Here is a 24,726-nt window from a genome sequence, read left to right on the forward strand (position 1 = left end):
AACATTACAAAACTGACAGCTCATACGAAATTATAACTACTTGCTAATATCTAATATAAACAAATTTATTTCACATCTCAGTAAGACTTTAGTAGCCAGAAATAAAAAAAGAATAACATCTTAAAACATATATAGGAATACCTTGTATAGTGCGGTTTTGAACAACGCGGGTTTTGGTCTAACGCGGTTTTTATTATTATATACACTAACATTGTCAACCCTGACCGCCGACTCCCAGGCACCGCAAGTGACAGTCGAGAGCCACGTTTATGCAGTAGTTATTCGATTGAATCTCACGTAGACACGTTCTTTCCCCGTGGCATTTTATTATTTACGATAATATTAGTATTTAATATTTTTTTATTATTTAAGTATGAGTGAAAAGAGACAAAACAAAGAAGACAAAACGCAAGTGGTTGACATTAGAGAAGAAACTTGAAATCATAAAATGTCACGAGAATGGCGCTTCGTTTGCTAAAATAGCACGTGAGAATTCAATGAATGAGTCATCTGTACGAATGAACAATTATTCAGAGCAAAGAAAAGATTAAACGACATGGAATGAGCACCACTTCTTATATGTCAAAAGTGATCACGAGAAATCGATCTTCTACAATGGAAAATATAGAACGCCTTCTAATGATCTGGATTGAAGATTGTAATTAGAAAAAGATTCCTTTGAGTCAAATGATAATCCAGGCAAAAGCAACAAGTCTATATGACAAAATAAAAGAAAATGAAAGCGAAAATGAAGGAGGTACAACCAGTGAAACGTTTATAACGAGTCATGGGTGGTTCTACAATTTCAAAAAGCGTATGGGCCTCCATAACGTACGAATCCAAGGTGAAATTGCAAGTCCTGACACTAAAACTGCAGAATTATTTCCCAATGAATTGAAGGAACTTATTGAGAAGGAAGGCTACACAGATGATCAAATTTTTAACACCGACGAGACTGGCTTGTTCTGGAAAAGAATGCCATTGCGAACATTTCTAGCAGAGGAGGAAAAAACACAAGCTGGGAAAAATTTTCAAAAGACCGATTAACACTTTTACTAGGAGGTAATGCATCAGGTGATTTAAAATTTAAGCCGCTGCTAGTGTACAGAGTGGAAAACCCAAGAGCTCTTAAGGGCTTTACAAAGAACAATTTACCTGTTCATTGGCGTTCGAATAAAAAAGCGAGTGACTCGTTCAGTTTTTGAAGACTGATTTAAAACTTGTTTTTGCCCTGAAGTTAAAAAGCTATTGTAAAAATAATTCCTTTTAAAATTTTTCTTTGATTAGACAATGCGCCAGACCACCCAACTCTATTGACTGACTTAGATGAAAATGTCAAGATTCATTTTTTCCCTCCAAACACACCATCAATTCTGCAGCTGATGGATCAAGACGTTATCTCCACTTTCAAGGCTTATTATTTAAGACGAACTTTTGCTCAAGCTATTAAAGCTGCAGCAGAAGAAGATTCTTGGACTTTGAGTGAATTTTGGAAGAAATTTAACATAAAAGATGCCATTCAAAATATTTATGTATCTTAGCAAGAGGTGACTCAAAGCAACATGAGAGCCGTATGGCATAATATCTTGTCACATTGTTCAAAGGACTTTCTTGCTTTTGTAACACAGAAATTATGCAGATGGGCAAAGATCTTGGTTTTACAAGTTTCAATTGTAACAATGTGAATGAATGTATTGATTCTCATTCAAATGATCTGAATGATAAAACCCTTTTGGAGTTGGAACAACAACGAGCCTATGAAGCAGAAGACAAAGATGACTCCAATTGATGTCATGGTTGAAGAATTTTCCTTTGCTGGCCTTTCAACTTTTGTGAGAAAAATCAACGAAGCTTCTGACTTTCTCATAAATCCCGACCCGAATTTGGAAAAAAGCATCAAAGTGAGACAAAGTCTCAATAATGCCATCAAATGCTACAGAGATCTAGTACTTGAAGAGACAAAGAAGACAAGGATGGTTCAATGAACACTAAAAGACTACTTTAGTAAAAAGTAAATTACAGTATGCTAAAATTGAAGCAATATTTGTTTTGTTTTCTACAACTTTTATATCAGATTAAAAGGCTTTATTTGTTATTCAGTTAATAAAAAAGAACATTTTTTTTTTCAATTTTAAAGATTTTTATTATCCTAAATTTTTGTAATAAACATATTAAATTGAAAACCTTTATAAACAGTATACCCCTTCAGGGTACATGGCAGGAATTCGATGAGGATGATGATTACAAACAGACCTCGAATAACGCCGTTTTGCATAGCGCGGACTCTTTTTGGAACCAATTAACCGCGCTATACGAGGTATTCCTGTATAAATAAACAGACATGTTTAACTAGCAACAAAACCAAGCAGTATGAATTTCTTAACTTTAAGTCCTTTTTATATTTTTAACTTGTGGGATATCTGAATTTTAATACAGATGTCCTATAATGGCCCACCCTAAGAATTAAAATAAAAAATATTACTAACAAAATTTACAAGTTCCCTTATGAGTGGAAGATGGTCTTTGAGAATTACTGAATCTAGCTCTGTATTTATAAAAATGTTCAGACCATTACATTTAGACTTAGCTGAAATTTTAGAATTTTCTGTTACTTGTTTATTCATGAATTTTTTTAAACTATTTCCTTTTAATGCAGTGCCCTTATCGTAATAATATTTCTTGAGCCTGTCAAATTGTGCTATAATAAACCTATTTGGATACTTAACATCCACAATTTTATATAATAAATTTAATTTAATCCTATAGTTTTAGAAAAGATATCTCTCCCATGATATATAAAATTGTGTTGGAAGTTTATTTTGCACTTGGTTAGACTATAATAAATTTAGTTTAATCCTTTATCCAAATGTAAGCAAACCAAGTTTGTGCCTGAAAATATCTTTAGAACTGAGGTAAGGTGGTACATCCCTTGGCAACTCGTAGCAAAGGTGGACCAAGAGTACCACTCTTGTTCTGAAGATATTTTCAGGTGCAAACTTTGTTTGCTTACATTTGGATAAAGGATTAAACTAAATTTATTATAGTCTAACCAAGTGCAAAATAGACTTCCAACACAATTTTATATATCATGGGAGAGATATCTTTTCTAAAACTATGTTCCAGATTCTCTGACTCCTGGTTTACCTTTCCTTTTCTGATCACTTCTGTCTTGAAGTAATACCAGGTCACCTACTTCTACCTTTCTTTCTCTTCTAAACTGATTTAACACCAGTTTTATCCTTCTTAGGTGTAAATTTCCTAATCCACTTCTAGATTTTCTTCCTTTTTATCCATTTCTTGGAAGGTTCCAATTGTATCACACTTGATTTAAAGTGAATAGGAGCCACATTATTTGCATTTTCATGCTTGCTCAAATTATTTGCATCTGCTCTAGCAAGACAAACTACATTTTGTGTGCCAAGTAAATTATTATATTTATATCGGCACTCCATGGAGTCAAAAGATTCATCGTGGGAGACCCACTCTGTCCATCAGCACAATACCCATTATACGTCTCCTTACACCTATTCACTGTTAGTGCTCACAACTACCTCTGGCAATCCATTCCATTTATTCACCACTTTGCAAGAAAAGAACCTAATCCATACACCTTACTAACTTAGCCACACTCTTGGGCAGCTCCCAAGCGTAACCCCTTGTTTCCCCCCTACTCTTCATGTATTGAAATATGTCTTCTGTATCAGTCTTATAGTAATCCTTTAGTAACTTATAAGTTTCTATCATATCCCTTTTCCTCTGCCTGTCAGCTAAACTCTGAAACTTACACACTCTCAATCTGTCCTCAATCTGACATTCCACAGATTACTCACCATCTTCTTCACCATCTCTTGATCTCCAGGAAACACAGGTGACCATATCTCTGCACAGAAGTCAACATGTGGCTGAATCATAGCTTTAGAAAGAGGAATAATAACCTCTCTGTCTTTACTTGTCAATGTGCTCTTCAGCATCCAAGCAGTCCTCTGAGCTATTTTGCTGACTCCTGTAATATGTCCTCTGAATTTCAAATCTCTATCCACCATCACCCCAAGATTCCTAGCCTCATCAGCTTCCTGTAAACTAGTACCATCAATATGATAGTACTAGTTCGGCACTCTACTCTACTCAACAGCCCAACTAAGTGTGTAATCTTTTCATCCTGAAGTGCATTCATCAGTTTATTTAAATCATGTTGTAAGATATCTACATCACCTTTATCAACTATTGCCCAACCTGGTTTTGCATCATCAACAAACAACTGAATGTCCCCCTTCAAATCTTCTACTATATTATTAATGTACAAATTAATGACTGATAGTCCTAGTACAGAGCCCTGGGGTGCTCCACTAGTCACCTTCATGCACCTTGATTCCACACCCTCTGACAGGTTAATACAGCAACAGATTAGCTAGTAAATAGACATTAAAGTTATATATGCAGAATTATATGTTTGAAATTACAGCCAAATCAATTAAGGTTACAAGCCCATTGAATTGCATTTGTTCTTCTGACCAATCTCTTCCTTCTGCACAATTAAAAACCCAAGTTTCTGGGAAGGTGAAATAAAGTGAAGACCTACCATTCACAAAGCTGTGCTGTCCCAGAATATCATATTTCTACTCACCCATTCCCGAATTCTCGCCTTAACCAACTTTTTTAATATTATTATTATTATAAACGTGGCAATCAATAGTAGAGGAAATGAAAAACAAAGAATACAAAAACAGAAACCCAGGTGAGCCAACTTTGATTGCATTACTAGAAAATAGATTACAAAACCTAAAAGACTGTTTAATCAATTTTGTTGGAGAACTATTTGAAAAACATACCATACAAATTACTGAAAAATTCAATCAATATGAGGAATTTATTAAATTTAATAATAGCTTGGTAGAAGATATATTACAGACCGTTAGAGAAATTAAAATCAGCATTAAAGAGCTAATGGAAAAACAGCATAACTTAATTAAAGAGACAACAGAACTATGATATTTGTTTGTTGAACTGACATTTGTTTGTGTGTGAACTAAAATATTTAAAACAACACTACGAACTCTTAAACCAGCAGCAGTATAAAAATGATCTACTCATAGATGGTCTCCCAGAAATTGCTATGGAACATTTAAAAGACACAGTAATACAACTAAGCCAGAAAATTGGTGCTTCCATAGAATCAAAAGATATCCAGTCGGTACATTAATTACCACAAAAAAGGAAAAGAGAAAGTAATCCCCATTCTCCTCCCATCGTGGTGCAACTCACTAACAGCCCAACAAAAATTACACTTATAAAGAAGCTAGCAGGATTAAAAAACCAGTAGTCAAGGATCTGAATGGAGCCTACAACAATACCCCAATATACTTGTCCTAATACTTAATGCCATATTATCAGAAACTATTCTACCAAACCAGGAAAGTAAAAACAGAAAAAAATTACAATTTATATGGATAAATGACCAAAATATTCCTTAAAAAGACACAAGACGCAAAACCAATCCAAATAAAATCCGTAGATGACCTCAACAGGCTACAACATTAAAAGGAACATTGACAACGCGTAAAGAAGGGAACAGCATACCAACCTAATGCAGACCACCAAACAGATGTAATCACCCCGGAACATGACAACTGCCACATTCTGAAATCGATAACAGAATGGAAACAAGTGACTACCCCAAAAAAAGGACTATCTATTCTCCACATCAACATCAGATGCATTCAAAAATACTGGCTGACCTTAAAAGCTTATCTGAAGGAAGATATAGACAACATAGTTATCTTAATGCTGACTGAAGTATCTACAACAAACAAAGAGGCTACCAAATACCAAACTTCCAACAACACAAACACTGCAGACAAACACTAAATGAGGTGGTAGTATACTAATATTTACCAAACATAAACTAAAAGTAACAGAAATAAACAAATTAGAATTTGCAGAAAACATATGCATCGAAATTAAAAACATCAAACAAGAAAACTCCTTGATATTAAATGCAATATGCAGACCACCCAACTTAAGCACTACAAAATTTCTAGATGAATTAAACAGATTCAACCACAGAAGAAGGCATCTCAGAATACTTGATAATAATAGGTGACATGAATATAAACATTAGGAACATAAATAACAACACAGCACAATACCTAGACCTCTTATCAGCATATAACATAACCCCATCCAACAGTCATGTACACAAGAAGAGATAGTTGGATATATAATCACCTCATCCTGCATTGACCATATAAATATTTGGGACAGCCACTCAGCAACTGTCATAACGTGCAAACTGACAGACCATTATTTCACAGCATTACAGTTACACATAGAACCAGAACCCATAAAACTCACTGAGACTACAAAACAGTATAATAGCATCCTAAACGAAAGTAATTATAGTAAACGACGAAATCAGAAAAACAGATAGCATCTCTAGACTGCTGATGCTGTATATAATAATTTTAAATTTATATTTAATAAAATATATAACAGCATCATCAAATTCCTGATATGTACCCTCAAGGAGTGTACAGGATATGATAGTACTATATGAAAAATTTAAGTCATTACTAACTTCCAATCTACAATGTTCCTTCAAATCAATCTGTTACCTGTCAAGACTCCAACATTATCAGATCTTATATTTCTATTTTCTAAAGCACTTTTTACTGTATCAATCCACCTATATCTTGGTCTTCCTCTGGGTCTTTTTGCTGCCAACCTGGCAGAGAATACTTGTTTTGCTAATCGTTCCTCTCCCATTCTGTTTAACTGACCATACCACCTGAGATGAGCTCTGCTAACACATTCCTGGATGCTGACAATGTTACATATGTTCCCAAACTAAACAATCCATGTATAACAGACAACATATTAATAGAAATACAAAGAAAAGATGCCCTATGGAAACAACTTAAGAAGTCGCCAAACAGTATTGTTTTACAAGCTGAATACAAAAGAAAACGGAATCTCTTAACAGCACAGATTAGAATGACAAAAAGAAACTGCTACAGAAACAAATTAACAACAGCTCAGAATGACATGAAGGAAACCTGATACCTGATTAATGAAATGCTGAACAATACACACAGAACCACTGCCTCAGAAACAATAAAACACAGCTTTACTTGCAATCCCAAATATGTCAAACAGTTGGCAAACAACTTTAATCAGCACTTCGTGAACTAAGAACTAAAGACTGCATTAATCACACCCATACATAAACATGGAAAAAGAAACATAAGTAATTATAGACCCATCGCCACATTGTCTGTAATCAGCCAAATCATGGAGCGCATCATGCATTGCAAACTCTCCATATATGTTGAAAAAATTTCAAATCATACCCACAAACACAATATGGTTTTAAAAAAAATAAAGGAACAGCAACACTCCTGGAAGATTTCACAGACCTAATAAACACTGCATTGGATAAAAACAGAATAGTATTAGTCATTTTCATTGACCTAACAAAAGCATTTGACACACTAATACAAATTTTGTCAACAAAACTAACGCATATCAGAATTGGAGGTTGTCTATTCCAGTGGTTTAAAGCATACATGAAAAACAGAAGCACATCACACATATAGGATCGGCATACAGTAAAGAGGTACTGGTAACCTGTGAAGTACCACAAGGAGCTGTTCTATCTCCCATTCTGTTTAATATATACACGCACAACATAAGCCATCTTCCATTAAAAAATAAAATCTTCCAATACGCAGACGACAGTAGTATCCATTTACAACAATGCAAATATTGCTTACACAAATATGCAACACCACATCAATCTGATCACTAACTGGTTAACCGAAAACAGCATATATATATATAAACCCTGGAAAAACAAAGCTAATGATATTCAAAAACCCCCAAACTACCCCTAGAAATTAAATATCTCGCTATCCGACATCCATTCTCCTATACACAAAGCTCTAATCCTAAAACCACAACCATTGCACAGGTGAAAACAACATGCTGTCTCGGACTTCACTTTGATGCTGATCAAAGGTGGAATAGCCATATAAACTATATAGATTAAAAGACATTGCCCCGACACACACACACACACACACACACACACACAAAAATACTGATCTATAAAGCATGTGAAAATAATTTAAGATACGCAATCACATCATACGCATTCTATGCAGACTACAAACTTAACAGGTTAAAGCGATTGCAAAATAAAATGATAAAACTGATATTCTGGTAACAACCGACACTTATGCTAGCAGCATGGATAGAACACAAAATATTTAAGATGAAACACTTACGCCACTACATAGTCATGTTAAAACATTACTTCAGTCCAACCTATAGAGTAACCCGAACAGCGTATCAGATAACAAGACCACAGTCAACAAACTACATAACATATAAGTACAATAATCACTATACCAAAGCCACCCAAAACTTCTACATACCTGACATGATAAACAAGCTACTGTTCGACAACAGAAACCTAGGAACCTACAGAGAGCTGAAAAAGGTGCTACATAAATATTATAATGAGAATGAAAACTAGAGAAATTCCTCTCTCTCTTTCTCTCACACACACAGACAAAACCTATAACAAATCCCCTTTAAAAAACACCCTTACAAGGACACAAACACACCATATCCAAATCCAACCCACTTGTAAAAAAAAATTAAACCATGCACAAGCAGTAGTAGTCTTCCAAGCACGTACCTACAAACTGTAAAATCAACACCTGGCTTGCAATGGGTATAGAAACAAAACCACGAAACCGCAGCTATCTGTTATCTTCCTCAGATAAGCTCTGCAAAGCTTCGAGGAAGAAATCAGAAATGCCACCTAAAGAAACAAGTAAATATTATAATCGATTTAAGAAAAAGTGAATCATTGTAAAAATGTATGTGAAAAAAAATGTAAAACACATTGTTAATATCATTATTTATGCAATTTAAATAAGATATTTTCCTAGCATTCTGTACTGAAAAAAAAAAATATATACTGTATATAGATAATCATGTAATCTGTTCTGTGTAACTGAACTATAATTGATTGTAAACTATTACTAAAATCGTTATTACTACTAATAACACATGAATTGTTGTACTGTATGACTTGTGCACTGTAACAAAGTATGAGATAAATCGGAATCTCAACTGAACCACATGTGAAAAATTGTAGTATTATCTCTTAAATTGTATGCAATTATATTAAATTGTATGCATTATATAAATATGTGTATTATATGAATTTTTGTGTATATGTAAGTAATTTAATTGACAGATAATAAAGTATTATTTTACATTAAAAAAAAATTATTGTGTGGGCACCTCCATAGGGTCCGAAGCTCATTGTGGGAAACCTAAACTATCCACACATTCTAACGTAGCACTCACAACCGACTCTGACAACTCATTCACAACTCTCCAAGCAAAAAATCTAGTCCTCGCGTCCCTACTAACCACACCTTTATTCAACTTCCAGGGATGACTCCTTGTTCTGGTCCCTCTAGCCAAGTGTTGAAACATTTTCTCTGCATCTATCCTGTAAAACGCTTTAAGCAACTTAAATGTTTCTATCATATCCCCTCTTTTTCTGCTATCAACTAACCTCTGCTATCCACACACCCTCAATCTATTCTCATAGGGAACAGGCCACTTGCCATCTTGATCACTTGCCTCTGAATCCTCTCCACTGCCTTCCTCATACCCCAAGAAACCCAGGGGACCAGACTTGAGCACAGCAACCTTATAAAGAGGAATAACAGCTTCCTTATCTCTACTTGTTAACGTGTTCTTCAATAGCCAAATAATCTTACAGGCTACCTTAGCAATATACCCTCTAAACTTTAACTCTGTCTACCATCACCCCTAAATCTCTAGCTTCATTTATTTACTGAAATACAGTACCATCAAGTGATACATGATTAGTAATCTCTTTATCCCAAAATGCATAACTTGACATTTCTTGACAGAGATTGATAATTTGCTATGTTTGTCTTGATTCTTCCTTTCTGTGAGAGAACTTGTCTTCTTATCTTGCCTGCCCGTACTGCAATTTAAACAGTCTGGTTGGAGGCACTCTCACTTTCTCATAATACAAGTGCCATATTCACATTGTGATTTTATAATATCCAGAACATTATAAATATTATTTCATAACATTCAGTTCATCTACTCACTGTTCTCACATGTCACTCACTGTATTATGCCCACCTGGCTCACATGCTCTTTCAAAATGATCACTCAGGGATGACTCAGTAATCAACTATTTTTTCTGTTTGTCATCTTCCTACTGTCTACATTCATTAAAGTTATTCTTTCATAATAATGAAAGGCTAACTTTAAATAAATAAATGAATTTGCCTTTACTAAATGCCAAAGACATTGTTTAAAAATTATATTGGGTATTTATGCAAAGGCTAAACACAGTACAGTATCAAAATTTACTATCTGCTATCAGGAATGTTTTACATAAGGAAGATTTTGCTAGCTTGCAACACCTTTTATAACATCAAGTTTAGATGATCAAAATAAGTAATGATGAATGTCAACATGATTTAGTGACTAAAAATTAATAAGCTAATTCACTTTTTTTTTGAATACTTCATTTATTTGATAGAGCCTTATGTAAGATTTCCTGCAGACCTGATTGATCTTGACTGTGAATCTAAAAAAACCCCCACTAAACTGCAGTACATAAGGCAGTGTTCAAACCAATCCTGACTTATGGATCCAAGTGGTTAAAAATAGTTGATCAAAGACTAGAAGCCACAGAGATGAGTTTTGGGAAAAATTGGAGGAGTGAATAGATAGCATCAATTCTAGACTTGTTAAGAGTAGTTTTTGGTGATAATATCATAAAGTATGTTTGAGTGGCATAAAAGGTTTAAAGAGGGAGAGGAAGATGAGAGCATCAAGAAACAGGCGACCACAAACTCATTGAACATGCGAAAATATGAAAGAGCGCAGCAGTTAAAGATGATTAAATATACAGTTAGTCAGAAGAATTAAATTTAGATAAATGATGAGGAATATTTTGATGGATGATTTGAGAATAAGAAAAATTTCTGCAAAGATGGTCCTGCAAATTTATCAAAATTTGCAGGACCAGCTTTGCAGAAATCAAAATGAAGATCAAAAGTAGCAGTGACTTGATCTTTGTCCTGATCTTTTTCATGGTTAGCTATTTTTGATAGTTATTACTAGTGATGAAACTTGGTGCTTTCTGTATGACCCTGAAATAAAATACCAAAGCTTGCAATGGAAAACATTATCTTTACCAAGTTCAAAGGAGGCACAAATGTCATAAACAAAGCTCAAGACAATGCTTGTTTGTTTTTCCAGTTGTAAGAGCATAGTCATTTTGAATTCAATAAACAAGGACAAACAATGAACCAGCATTGTTATTTAGAAGTATTGGCAAGGTTGCAAGTTTCAGATTTCTTCTTACAAAGGTAAGAAGAGACCTGAACTTTAGCTAAATAATTGGATCATCCATCACTGACTAATTGCACATGATGCAATAGCTGTCTGTAAATTTGTCTAAAAAAAATCCATCACAGAATTAGACCATCCTCCATATTCACCAAACTTAGTCCACTGCATCATTCAGCTGTTCCCATAACCAAAGAATGTGTTGAAAGGATGCAGATTTTCTGACATCTGCTGTCATGGTCAGAGTAATTAAAAACATTCTCAAAGACAAGTTCAGAAATGTTTTGAACATTGGCCATCATCTAACCATGTTCATTGCTGCACAAGGGGGTTACTTTGAAGAGTGACAGTAGCCACTAGTCTGCAGACTAGTGGCTACTGTCACTAGTCTGCACTAGTCTGCAGGTAAGCAAACATCATTTTTACACGTGCATTTTAAGAATTTAATTTTTGCACCTGTTATTTATAAATGACCATTTATCAGATGAAATTAATCATTCTAATGTGGTCTAAGTAACTAACATTCTGCACAATAATATCACGTGGATGACATTCTACGATGCTGATTTTTAATAATGAATTTTGAGTTATTATTAATGATTTAAAGGTTTATTACAGTTTTTGCCAAAGATTTAGTTGCTATTAACTTATACAGTTGGTAATTGCATGCCTCTTTTTCCTAGGATTGGGTGGTTGTGTGTATTTCTATTGGAAAAATGATGGGCTTCAGATTAAGTATCCCTATAAACGAACCTATGTTGGTAAGATTATGTTTTATATGTGTATATATATATATATATATGTGTGTGTGTGTGTGTCCTTCCTTTAGTGAAAACAGCATTCATTTTACACAAATTATGGATTCTACAACTGTGTTATAAATAATTATTTTAATTTTCTGATGTTTTGAACTTCATATTAAGGTGATCATCTGGAGCACACATACAGGGTGTTCGGGATAAATTTGACAGTTTCGTAAGGAAAAAGAAAATCTTCTTTGTATCTATTAAATTTAATGAATTGACAAAAAAACATTACAGGCAGAGTTAATTACAATACTGTCAACAAGATTTACTCAAAATAACCACCATTAGCATCGATCACAGCTTCAATTCTGCTTCGGAACCTCGAACAAACTGATGCTACAGTCTCCCTGGGAAGGGCCGCAAAAACTGTTTTAATTTTATCCATTAACTGGGCTTTTGTATTACTGGAAGTGCGATTGGTGTCTTTTTCAACTGCGCCCCATACAAAATAATCCATGGGGTTAAGGTCTGGGGAGTTTGGAGGCCAAACATTTGGACTGGTGAAGTCGTAGAAATTTTCAGACAACCATTTTTGACTTTTCCCAGAGGTGTGGCAAGGGGCCGAATCCTGCTGCCATACATACGGCCTACCATTGGCTACCCTTGTTATCCAGGGCTTGACTACAGTTAGCAACTCCACGAACAAAGCCCGAATTCCAATGCCAGGGTTCTTCAACACCTGTTCCTGCAGATTTGCGAGGAATTCTGCTGTACGAACGCAATCAGATCGTCTGCTAGGGATCTTTCTTCTTGCTACATCCTCGTAGTCACCATTGCAAGTCTCTAGTTCATGCCTGATTGTTTTTACTGTATTCAGGGAGCATTGGGCAGCAGTCGTAATATCCTTATTTTGATGGCGGGCACGAATCATCATGATACAAGTTATTCTCTTCCATGATTCAGGTGGGTTCCAGCTATCCATCCTTTCTGACATCTTGTATATGAATGAAGAAGGGTCCAAACTTTTAAATGAAGAGAAGTGTGTGTTAATACATGTAACTTACGGAAAAATATAATTAATTATAAATATGTCAAATTTATCCCGAACACCCTGTATATACACACAGAGAGAGAGAGAGACAAGCTAAATTACATTTCACCTAGTGTGCTGAAGAGAATGATTTGATCAACAGTTATTTTACTGGCCTGACCTCTAGTGAAAATAAAATAAAATTACAATAAATAAATGAATAAAATAAATTAACTACATCAAAGCTATGTTCTGTTTAAGACATCAGAGAAACATTCTTTCATATAGATAGTTGTGTTACAGTAAAAATGATGTCCTAATTTACCATGACAATTGTTATATTAGATTTAGAATCCTGGATTACCTATGGTCCTATTTATAATTAACTCTTAGGGGAGAAAGGTTAAGTGGATAGAATATGTGCCTTCTATATGCTTGGGATTTTTAGACCATCATTATTGTTAAGATTAGAGTGATTGATAAGAATCTCACAGGCTGTCTTACATTTACATTCATACCATATTTTGGTGTGATTTGAACAACAGGCTTTTCCAGTCAGTATATATGTTACCATCAAAGTACATAGTTCAGTTCTGTAGAATATTGAGCCATTTTTAAGTTAGAGTAGGAAATAAAAATTTTATTTCATACTTTATCCACATGATTTATGAACTACCTAGATATCTATAGAATAACTAAGTAGTTTTTGACATAAAAAAGTACATTAAAAATATATATTGTATATAAAAAATTCTGTAATGATACATTATGTTTCTAGAATAAAGAATATAATTAAGATGAATATAACAAAACTTATTTAACTGGAGTGAAGCTCCCGTTTTATATCAAAGTGTTAGGCTACATTTTAAACAGTTAAGTCAAGTTTTGACCACATCACAAGCTCATAGCTAGTTTTCACATTCTGCACTGTTACGATGATTTCTCCAAAATGACCAGTACACTATCATGCCACTGGCTTTTTAATTTATTTACCCATTTCATTTTTATATCCATATTTTTAAGTATTGTCGTTTCTCATTCTCATTTATTTGAGTCTTTGTTTTTACCATTTCAGTTTACTCATTGGTCCTATACTTTTATGTTATTTCAATTTAATATTGTTTTTCAGCACCATTATCAAATTTCTCTATTAGAGGCTGTGAGTATGAATTCATCAGAGAATGCTATAGCATTAACAGTCGGTGTGTCAAGAGAGCGGCTTTCATGCCGGCTGGGGCATCGCCCGGTTAAGCAAGGCCCCCATTGTTTTTGCCAGGGAACCAGGGCAAACAGCAAAAAGTCAGCTTCTGGAACAAATCCTAAAACTCACTCCAACTCAACATCATCAGAGTTCAAGATCGGTACTTTCAACATAAGAAGCCTGAATGGCAAAGAAATGGAGCTAGCTGAGGAATTGGATAAGTACCAGATCGACATAATAGGGGTGACTGAAACAAAAAAAGGCAAAAACTGGTGAGATCTGTCTAAGCAATAAATACAAAATGTTATATTCAGTAAATGACAATCAAGGAAAAGGAGTAGCCATAGTATTCACCACTAAATACGAGGCTAATCTTCTTGAATGGCAGGCAGTCTCAAGTAGAATGATGTGGGAAGATATCAGAATGGGGAACTGGACAATGAGACTTATTTGTGCCTATGGTCCCACAGAAGTTTCTACTAAAGTAGAAGTGGAGGAATTTTTTGAGGCTTTAGAGAAAGCAACTGACACAATGAAAAAGGAAAAGTTGGTCTTTGTTGGGGATCTAAATAGCAGAGTAGGAAATGATTGTCAGACATACAAAAATATTTTGGGAAAATTTGGAGAAAAGAGCAAAGCTAATAATAATGGCAAATACCTGTTGGATTTCTGCTCAGGACATGGACTGGTTATTACTGACACAATGCTCCAACATAAAAATGTGCACAAATTTACACAGAGAGAAGAGACAAGGAATAAGAAAAGTCTCATTGACTATGTTATTGTTGATAGTAATGTTTTCTCCCTGGTGCAGAACACCAGAGTGTACAGAGGATTTGAAATTGGAAGTGATCACCATTTAGTCTTGAGCAGGATAAAATTGCATTTCATGTTGAAAAGAAGAACATGTAAGAAAGTTTTAAAGCGAATAAAAGTTGAGCAGCTCTCACATGCAAATTGTAGACTAAAATACACAAACATGATTGAAGAAAAAATGAATGAGAACATAAAAAAAAAAATGAGAACAGCAACCAAACTTCACAGATTCAGTGGCAAGTCCTGAAGAAAACACTGATCGATTCAAGAGAGGCATGTAGTGAGGTTGTCTGTAAGGATAGAAAAATCAGAACTCCATGGTGGACACAGGAAGTTAAAGAGGCAGTGAAAGAAAGGAAGAAAGCATATAAAAAAAGTTCCTGGCAAATAAGTCAGCTTGTGCTCTTAGAGAATACAGTGACAAATGTAAGAAAGCTAAACACTTTATAAAACTGGTTAAACAAAAGTCATGGGAGGACGTTGGTAAGAACATACAAAATAAATATCAAGAAGGTGGCAAGATATTCTGGAGGTTGTTGAATAAGCTCAGAAATGGAGGAAAGAGTGCTATAAAAGGAATTAGAGTTGATAAGGGTGACATGAAAACAGGAGAAAAAGATATCCTTGAAGTATGGAGTAATTACTTCGAAGAATTGCTAAATGAAACAAACAGTGATGATAGCACAGTGGTAAAAAACACTGACTGAGTCAGGAATGCATATCCATACTTGAACTAGAAAAAGCGATCAAAAGCCTGAAATGTGGAAAGGCAGCAGGAGTAGACAAAATTCGACCAGAAATGCTCAAGTATTGAAGTATAAAAGTCTTACAGTGGCTGCACTACATAGTTCAGAATGCCTGGACAGAGGGACGAATTCCAGATGATTGGAGTAGAGCTCTCATAGTACTCCTATACAAAAAGGGAAATAAAACTGAATGTGAGAATTAGAGGTATTTCTCTACTCAGTGCTCCTGGGAAAATATATGCAAGTATACTTGAGAAACAGTGGATTGTGGAAGAGAAGCTTGGTGAAGAACAAACAGGATTCAGGCTAAATAGAGGCTGTCAGGATCAGATTTTCACTTTATGACAGATAGCTGAGAAATCATGGGAATATAACAAATATCTGTATTTATGTTTTGTAGATCTGGAAAAGGCATATGACAAGGTGCCAAGAGAGAAGCTATTTGAAATGCTACAGTTATATGGTGTCGATGGGGCATTGTATCAAGCAATACTTAGTCTTTATTCGAGTTGTAAGTCAGCAGTTAGAATTGAAGTCAGTTCAGGAATGTGGTTTAATGCTAAATCTCATGTCAGACAATGGTGTACTTTATCCCCTCTGTTATTCATTATCTATATCGATCACATTATGAAGAAAAGTGGTATTAAACATGATATCAAAATTGGAGATGTTAATGTCAGCTCTTTGCTTTATGCAGATGATGTTATACTTCTAAATAAATCCACTACAAGTCTTCAAGATTTCCTGACTAAAGTGAATAACTGTTGTAATAGATATTCTTATGAAAGTCAGCATTACAAAGACAATGAAAATAGGTAGTAACATTGAAAATATCAACTGCATTGTGAATGGAGAAACTATAAAACAAGTAAAACATTTCAGCTACCCAGGCACGATTTTTATTGAAGATGATAAATTAAATATGGAATAGACAACAGAATCATCAAAGCTGGTATGGTAGGAAGTCAACTGAATAAATTTATATGGAATAAGAGAGAAATAGAGAAATTAACCAAAACACTAAAGTAGCTATATACATGACAGTATTCAAGCCAATTTTAACTTATGGATCTGAGAGCTGGTTCAGAAGTAAAACACTTGACCAAAGACTAGAGATCACAGATATGAGTCCTGAGAAAGATTAGGGGCATGAACAGATGGCATCAATGGCAATATCATATTAAAAACGAGGATATTAGGAAAGAACTTGACATTGTCAGCATCCAGGAATGCATTAGCAGAGCTAATCTCAGGTGGTATGGTCACATGAACAGAACATGAGAAGAAAAGATTAGCAAAACAACTGTTCTCTGCCAGGTTGGCAGGGAAAAAAAGACCGAGAGATAGACCAAGATATAGGTGGACTGATAATGTTGGAGTTTTGACAGGTAACAGACTGATTTGGAGGAAAATTGTAGATAAGGAGTTAGTAATGATGTAATTTTTCATGTAGTACTATCATATCCTGTACCCTCCCTTGAGGGTACATATATCAGGAATTTGAAGATGATGATGGTGTCAAGAGAGTAGCCAATATGGCTTGGCAGAGAGCGAAGAAAACTCATCAATAACATGGTTGTAGAAAATTGGGGGCCCCCTTGGTACATCCCTAATTGATGGGATGGACATTGATTTGGAGCCCAATGTGATAGTAAGGGAATTCGACTCTATCATGAGAGGCTGAAGTTGGCTTTGGGAGTCAGAGAGAAGAGAGAAAAGAATGAATATATGATCGGCACAGTTATCTGCTGAGATAAAGGCTCTCTGCCTAAATTCATTCATCCTTCAGATGTTTAGAAATCGATATAGCTAAGAAATTAGACTTTTTAATGATATTGCTCACTATTAGTGTTTAAGCCATGACATCTAGTACTGACATTCTTGAAATCATATTTAATCTGTATGTTCATGTCTAGCTTCAGCAGACCAACCAGATTGTCTTTGGCAAGTGATTCTATGAGCAGGTTATCCTATAAACACTAAAAATAGACTAAGGGCATATTTTGCATTCTGGGTAGCAAAAGGAAGCTAGTTTCTTAATTGGAGAGAGAAAGAAGTGAGAAAAAATAGCTCTTTGATTTTTGTCTCAGCAGATATTTTTTAATGTTCTGTTACCAGTATTTTTTTAATATAGGACCCACACAAGAAAGGTTGCAAGACCTATAGTTTATCAGTGCTGCATGTGGGCAAGAATATATATTCATATGTCTTTATGTATTTATATCCTTGTCCTTTTATAATAAGTTTGCTGACTTGAGAAATGATGGGAATCCATATGTAGATAAAATCCTTCATTTTTATATTTCACACATTAAAAATACTTCAGATTTTATTAAAATGACAATGGTGAACTTTATTGTGAGGTTCCTTATTTATGACTGTACTCTTACTGAAAAAAGATTTATCAAGTTTGAAAGAACACCAATGAATTTCCTTATATCTCCAAATTTATCAAATTTTTATATGATTGATCTTAAAAAATATTTGGTTTTAAACATACACTGCTTGGAAAGAAGTCAACAGACAGCCATGGGCAAGTTGCATTGTACCATGTAACTAGTCACATTTGTAGGCAGTATAAATTGGAGGAATATGATTCTCCCAAGTCAGTGCAATTTTGTCTGGGTGAAATGGCTGCAAGATGGAATTAATGGAGTTTGAAAGTGGCATTGTCATACTATGTTTCAGACCTATCTGTTTGGCAAATTGTTGACAAATTGGGCCATTCCAGGTCAAAAATCAGTGATACCTTAATGAGATGGAAGCATAGGGAGTCAGCTACAAGTGCTACCTGCAGTGAATGACCCATCACACTCACTGAATGTGACTATAGGGTGCTATGAAGGATAATATTTAAAAATCTCCATTCATTGGCTGACATGTTGAATGCAGAGTTCTTCTCGTGGAAATATACATCTTACATTAACAGAATGTTAGAAAGAAGGCACAGTTGGTGAACTTAGTTGTGGGCATAATTTTGCCATTGCTCCAACAAAGTATCAGTTTTGTAAATTATGACTAGAATAGAACGTGGCTATCTATGAACTTACCTCCATAGTGGCTCATAACATTCATTTGGATGTCGCTAATGTTCTAACGGAATCCAATTAGATAACATTCCGCCTAAAGAAATATCAGCACTTAAAAAGTTACATAGGAATAAACAAATTATTGTAACAAATACAAATAAGGGGAAATACTACTGTTATTATTACTGTTATCAAGCAGAAAAACGAATCATATTCTTAAAGACTTCTCTACTTATCAGATCATAGATTTAGATCCTACAAAATTCCTAAAAGGAAAAAAGTGTATAAATTATTAAAAAAAGTTGCATCTTGTCCCAAAGATATTACTATAATGCTTAAACCCTATCATGTCAGACCATCCCAGTTATATGGGGTTCCTAAAATTCACAAACCTAATGCTCCCTTCTTCCAAGTAGACACCCCGACCTAGAAACTGACCAAACATTTATGCAAATCACTTTAATCTCTTATAGGCAACTCTCCCTCATCTATTAAAAACTCTCTCCACTTTTAAACATTAATATTATTAATATATTTTTAATTTTTATTAATAATGGTATTAATATATTATTAACATTAATATTATTAAACATTAATAAATCATGGTCTGTTTGGATATTATTTCACTATTCAGTAATATATCTTTGACAGAGACCCTTGACCTCATTAAGCCAAATTTTGCCTCTTGACATAATTGAATTATTCAGATTCACCATTATATGCAGTTATTTCTTATGGATGGGATTGATGTGGGTTCCCCCTCTTCTCCCCCCCACACCTGGGGAACTTCTCTATATGGAATATTTTGAAAACCAAGCACTCAACACAGCCATGTTTAAACAATCAGTTTGCTATGCTATGTTGTTGATGATGTGTTTTGATGTTTCTCCTCATCGTCTAGACATTATATACGTTGTATGTGAAGGTTTCTGTGGTTTAGCAGTTCATAAGAAAGATTCCGATAATTGGACCACATGTTTATTAAGATAAATGAAAATAAAAAACAAACCCTACAAGTTTCATAAGTGAAACAACTTGCATTTTTAAGGGGTCAAAGGTAACTAAAAGTTTAAACACAAGAAATGAGAAATTACTCAAAATTGGTCATTCTATGCAGTTGTGGCCATCTACCTGTTCATTAAATTGAATATCAGAATGTAGATTCAGTGCAATGCTAAGTTTGAGCAATGCTGGATGCTGTCACGTTATTATATACATTTTTGGTACATCTTAACAACCAACATAACAGTCTAAAATAAACTTCACAATTTTTCTATGGCAAAGTTTATTTTAGGATGTTGGCTTCCCTTTCAAGATACACTAGGGACACAATTTCTTAATGTTTCATTATCTTTCTCCATTTTCAGAAAACTCCCTTATACAGGAAGGTATTTGCACAAACTATCACACTACTACTCTTCTCCACAGTATAGTATCCTCAAAACACTTAGTCGCTTAGCCAGTGCCATTTGTTCAAATCACACAGCCCTTGAAACCGAGCTGTCTGTTTAGCTTGTGGGTGACAGCCCATATAAAATGGATAAAATAAAATACTGCAAGTCCCCCCCCCCATCCCTTCTATACTGAACACACAAGATCACATCAAAACCATTCCATGAGTTAAGGGTGCATCAGAAAAAATAACTAAAATTGTCTGCAAATATAATTTCCATGCCACTTACAAACCTTTCATCCAACTAGCTGTTTTTATGCATTTTCTTGAAGATCAACCATGTCCTGTTGAACATACTGGAGTGTGTATAGTTCCTTGTGCTGCCTGCAGTTTAGCCTACTATGGTCAGACTGGTAGATCAGTTAACATCTGCAGTCATCTGTATGGTAAGTCAGAAGATTGACAGACCGTGCTCTGGCTTTCATATAGGGTCAGAAGTCTTCATATAGAAGTCAGAAGTCTAAGAGAATGATTTTAGAATCATCAGCTATGAAGCACTCTCCCAATCTTGACAGGTATGGTTGCATTAATTTACTATAGATCTCAGAGACTATCATTTTAAGACCTGATAACCTTTTTCTAAATTAATGGTTATCCAACCCATATACGGCACCATATAAGGACATATTATTTCTGTTTTCAGTTACAATTTGACTTGTTTTCCACAATTACTTAGTTCAATGCTGTGTGCTAGTGACAGCTATTTCACTCTGATGATACTGGGTAAAAAATCAGCAACTACTGAAACTAGAGATGGTGAATATGCATTCCATATGAAATGCATTCTTTGAAAGGGGAAAAAATTCTTTTTTATCTTGAAGAAATTCAGTTGTTTCACTTCCTTCTCTCTATTTAAACTAGACTTTTTCTTTGACTGAAAACAAAGTATGTTCCTGGTTTTATCCTGATATGTAAAGAATTACTTGCTCATGTAATCTTAATTACCATAGACAAGCTAGTTAGTTTGCTGAAGTGAGACATTGAGGTCTATGAAATGCTAGGACTAACTGACCATGATTTGTTGGCCAAATGGTTGCCATGACTTGTTGGCGTACTTTATTTCCAGCCTGTAGGTTGTAGATTCAAATCCCACCATGGGCATGGATGTTTGTCTTCAGGTGGGATAAGAATCTCCATCACTGTGTTAGACCATTGCTCCAATATTAATTAGAAGCTTGGTAGGCTTGTAAAAGTTTTATGTTTAATCTCCAGCAGAGTTTCCAGATCATATAAAATAAATAAAAAATAACATAATATATACTGTGTGACCACAGATGCAAGACCCCTCGACACTACAGAAGGCAAATCCATTCCAATAATAGGGTAATCAGTGCATTTCGTGGGATGAGTGTTTATTACTGATATTACAATACGTTGGAAAATTAGCTTTTCTTTTATGAAAATTGTAGTTTTTAAAGTGGTAACTATTTTGTTTATACCACAGTTGGAAAATTTACATATAAAGCAGATAATTTGTTGTAATGAATTTGGGCATTGCCTTATTCCTTTCTCTCCTTCAACATGAATTGACTCTTCTTGGCACATTGTCAGCCAAGGGTCTTGCATCTGTGGTCTGACAGTATGTGTATAAATTAGTAAAATAATAATGATAAAAAAAAAACAACAGCTCACCTAATATTAATGTACCATAGGTTTCCTGAATGGGAGTGCCATAAAAATGATCACTATGTTACAAAAAAAAAAAAAAAAACCATTAAAAAGCATTTGGTTCCTATAAATTTTGCAAGATTGTTCAGAGATCTATGAAGCCGTTCTACGCACACATATCAAACTTGAACAATAATAACTGTCATTTTTGTTCAGGGAATTGGATTTAATTCTCCAAGTTGGCAAATCATATCTTGCAGAGTGCACTTTATCTCTTAGACACAGGAACCATTAGAAAAAGAACAAAGTGTGACATAAAAGCTATTTTTTTTTTTTTTTTTTTTTTTTTTTATATATATTAGAAATATTGTATAAAAGAGAGTATGTTGTTTATTAGCATAACTTAAATAAGAATGATTGTCATACTCTCAGTTTTTGAGAAGTAAAATTCTTGTTAAATCTTGCTATCCTGGTTGGCTGAGTGGTCAGTGTATTTGCTCTCCAATCAATAAGGTTGCAGGTTGGAATCTAGCCATTGTTATGGATGTTTGTAAATGTCTTTAGGTGAGAGTTGAATTTTGTGGCTTGTTTTGAAAATATTCATTGTTTGGATCTACAGCAGGTTTCTGGATTATGTAAAAAAATACTTTTCTCGTTTTGTATGTTCTCTCCACATAAATTTATATGCATATATACGTTAGAACATGGTTATTAATTTTTGAATCATGAAGTGCATATGAATTATAATGTAAATTATAATGTTATGATATTATAATTTGATAAATTGAATTAGCGACTGCTTTCGTAATTCTAGTTTATGTAGATCATCTGGCTATGTCTCTACATCACCCATCATAGCTGTTCTCTCCAGTTTCAGCAAACAGATGTAGTTGTAATTTTTCATACTTTTAATTGAAAGCCTTTTTAACTATGAATATCTTCTTTTTGGTTTAGTTTCTGAAGATCTTTTGAACCCTACAAAATGCATCGTTATTTACATATTTCAAGTTATTAATGATTTCTACAGTAAAGTTATATACAGTGTTCTTTGCTTTCACTTAATGTTCCATTTATTATTTATTCTGAAAATATGTTATACAGGAGGGAAAAATATCTTAGCTTAAGTATATATATTTGATATTTTTCATTGTTTAGAATCTGTTCCTGTTTTATGTAGGAGAGACTTTAGTTAGTTACTTAAATTATTACGCTCTGAAATGCTCTTTTAATCCATAATGCAAAAATAAATATTGTCAGCTCTCAGTAATCAAAGAATAGCTATTGCGATAGAGAATTTTCTTTAAAATTTCCTGTCTGTATAGAATTTTCTGTAAGCATTGTTTTTTGGAATAACTTGAGTTGGTTTTAATAAACGAATATGACCGTGTTTCAGTGTTTACTATCGCAAGAGTTGACTGTATTTTCTTCTAGCATAAATAGTAGCTTTGAACTACCTGCATTATACAAAATTAATAAATATGAATTAATAACCTGCATATTTATTAATGCTCTGTATTTTTCTTGCAGTTTATAGAGATGATGATCCAGTAGCAGCCGAAATTGCAGCTAAGGATAAATATTATTTTGAATCTTGATGCAACGGGAAAGTACTCCTGATTATTGTTACCAGTACTTGTAGATTTTGATAGTGTGGCCTGCCTTGTATTATCACTTGTAAATTAATAATTCACTAACATGTATTGTACAGCTATTATTAAAGATGTTAGATGTTACTTTTTGAATGCTTATTCTCTGTTGATTTATATAATAATATAAAATTCTACTTATTATTGGGCCAAAGATAGTTGCAAACATTCTTCTTGAGATATCCAAGAGGAAGAATGCATAATTGCAATTTAACAAGAGCTGTTGCTAAGATTGTAGCTGTGTTTTCAGGCCATGAACAATGGTCTGAACATTGGTTACAATATTATGTATATGCTCCAAACTCTTTAAATGTCTGATTGCTCCACAGCAACCAAATACTGGCTAAACTTCATGTTGGTTGGTCTAGATACGAGGGTGGTCTGAAAAGCTGTTGGCGTTGACCACAGATGGCAACATTGTCTGCAAGATTTTTATTTTCTAAGTTGGTACATCTGTCATAAACATCCATGTGAAATTGCAAGTCATTCTATCAAATAGTTTGTTTTATATAGCTGTCTGAAGCAAAAGTGTTTGTATCCCTTGAAATGGATAAAATTGAGTATCATGCGGTTATAAAATTCTTTATAAAAGAAGGTTTAACACCAAAAGAAATTCATTCGAAGTTCATAAAAATTTATGGGCACTCTTCTCCTTCGTTTTCAACAATTAAGAAATCGACTGCCAAGTTTAAACCTGGCTGTACCAGCCTTGAAGAAGATCCACGTGAAGGACATCCAAAAAGTGTAACAACACCAGAAATCATCGATCAAGTGCACAATATGGTATTGGATGACCGGCGAGTCAAAGTGCGTGAAATTGCTGAGACTATAGGCATTTCAAAAGAATGTAGAATATATTTTGCATGAATTGCAAATGAAAAAGCTTTTCTCAAGATGGGTGCTGCACTTGCTCACAGTAGATCAAAAACACACTCGCATGAAAATCTCTGAAATGTGCCAGGAGTATTTAAACAAGAATTAAACTGATTTTGTGCATCGATTTATTACCATGGATGAGACTTGGATTCGCCAT

At 34.3% G+C, this 24,726-nt stretch overlaps 1 protein-coding gene across 1 annotated transcript in view; it reads left to right on the forward strand.

Annotated features, from left to right (window-relative positions):
• NdufA3 (NADH:ubiquinone oxidoreductase subunit A3) overlaps positions 1–23,780 on the forward strand; it is a 47,005-nt gene extending 23,225 nt beyond the window's left edge. The window contains exons 3-4 of the mRNA XM_090398398.1: positions 12,102–12,179; positions 23,575–23,780. Of these exons, the coding sequence (XP_090254524.1) occupies positions 12,102–12,179; positions 23,575–23,642 (146 nt within the window). The 3' untranslated portion in view covers positions 23,643–23,780. The remainder of the gene's footprint in view (positions 1–12,101; positions 12,180–23,574) is intronic.
• Positions 23,781–24,726: the final 946 nt, after the last annotated feature.

The sequence above is a fragment of the Typopeltis vanoorti genome, chromosome 9 (genome assembly GCF_054136105.1).
Source record: "Typopeltis vanoorti isolate ZY-2024b chromosome 9, IOZ_Tvanoo_1.0, whole genome shotgun sequence".
Classification (NCBI taxonomy): Eukaryota; Metazoa; Arthropoda; class Arachnida; order Uropygi; family Thelyphonidae; genus Typopeltis; species Typopeltis vanoorti.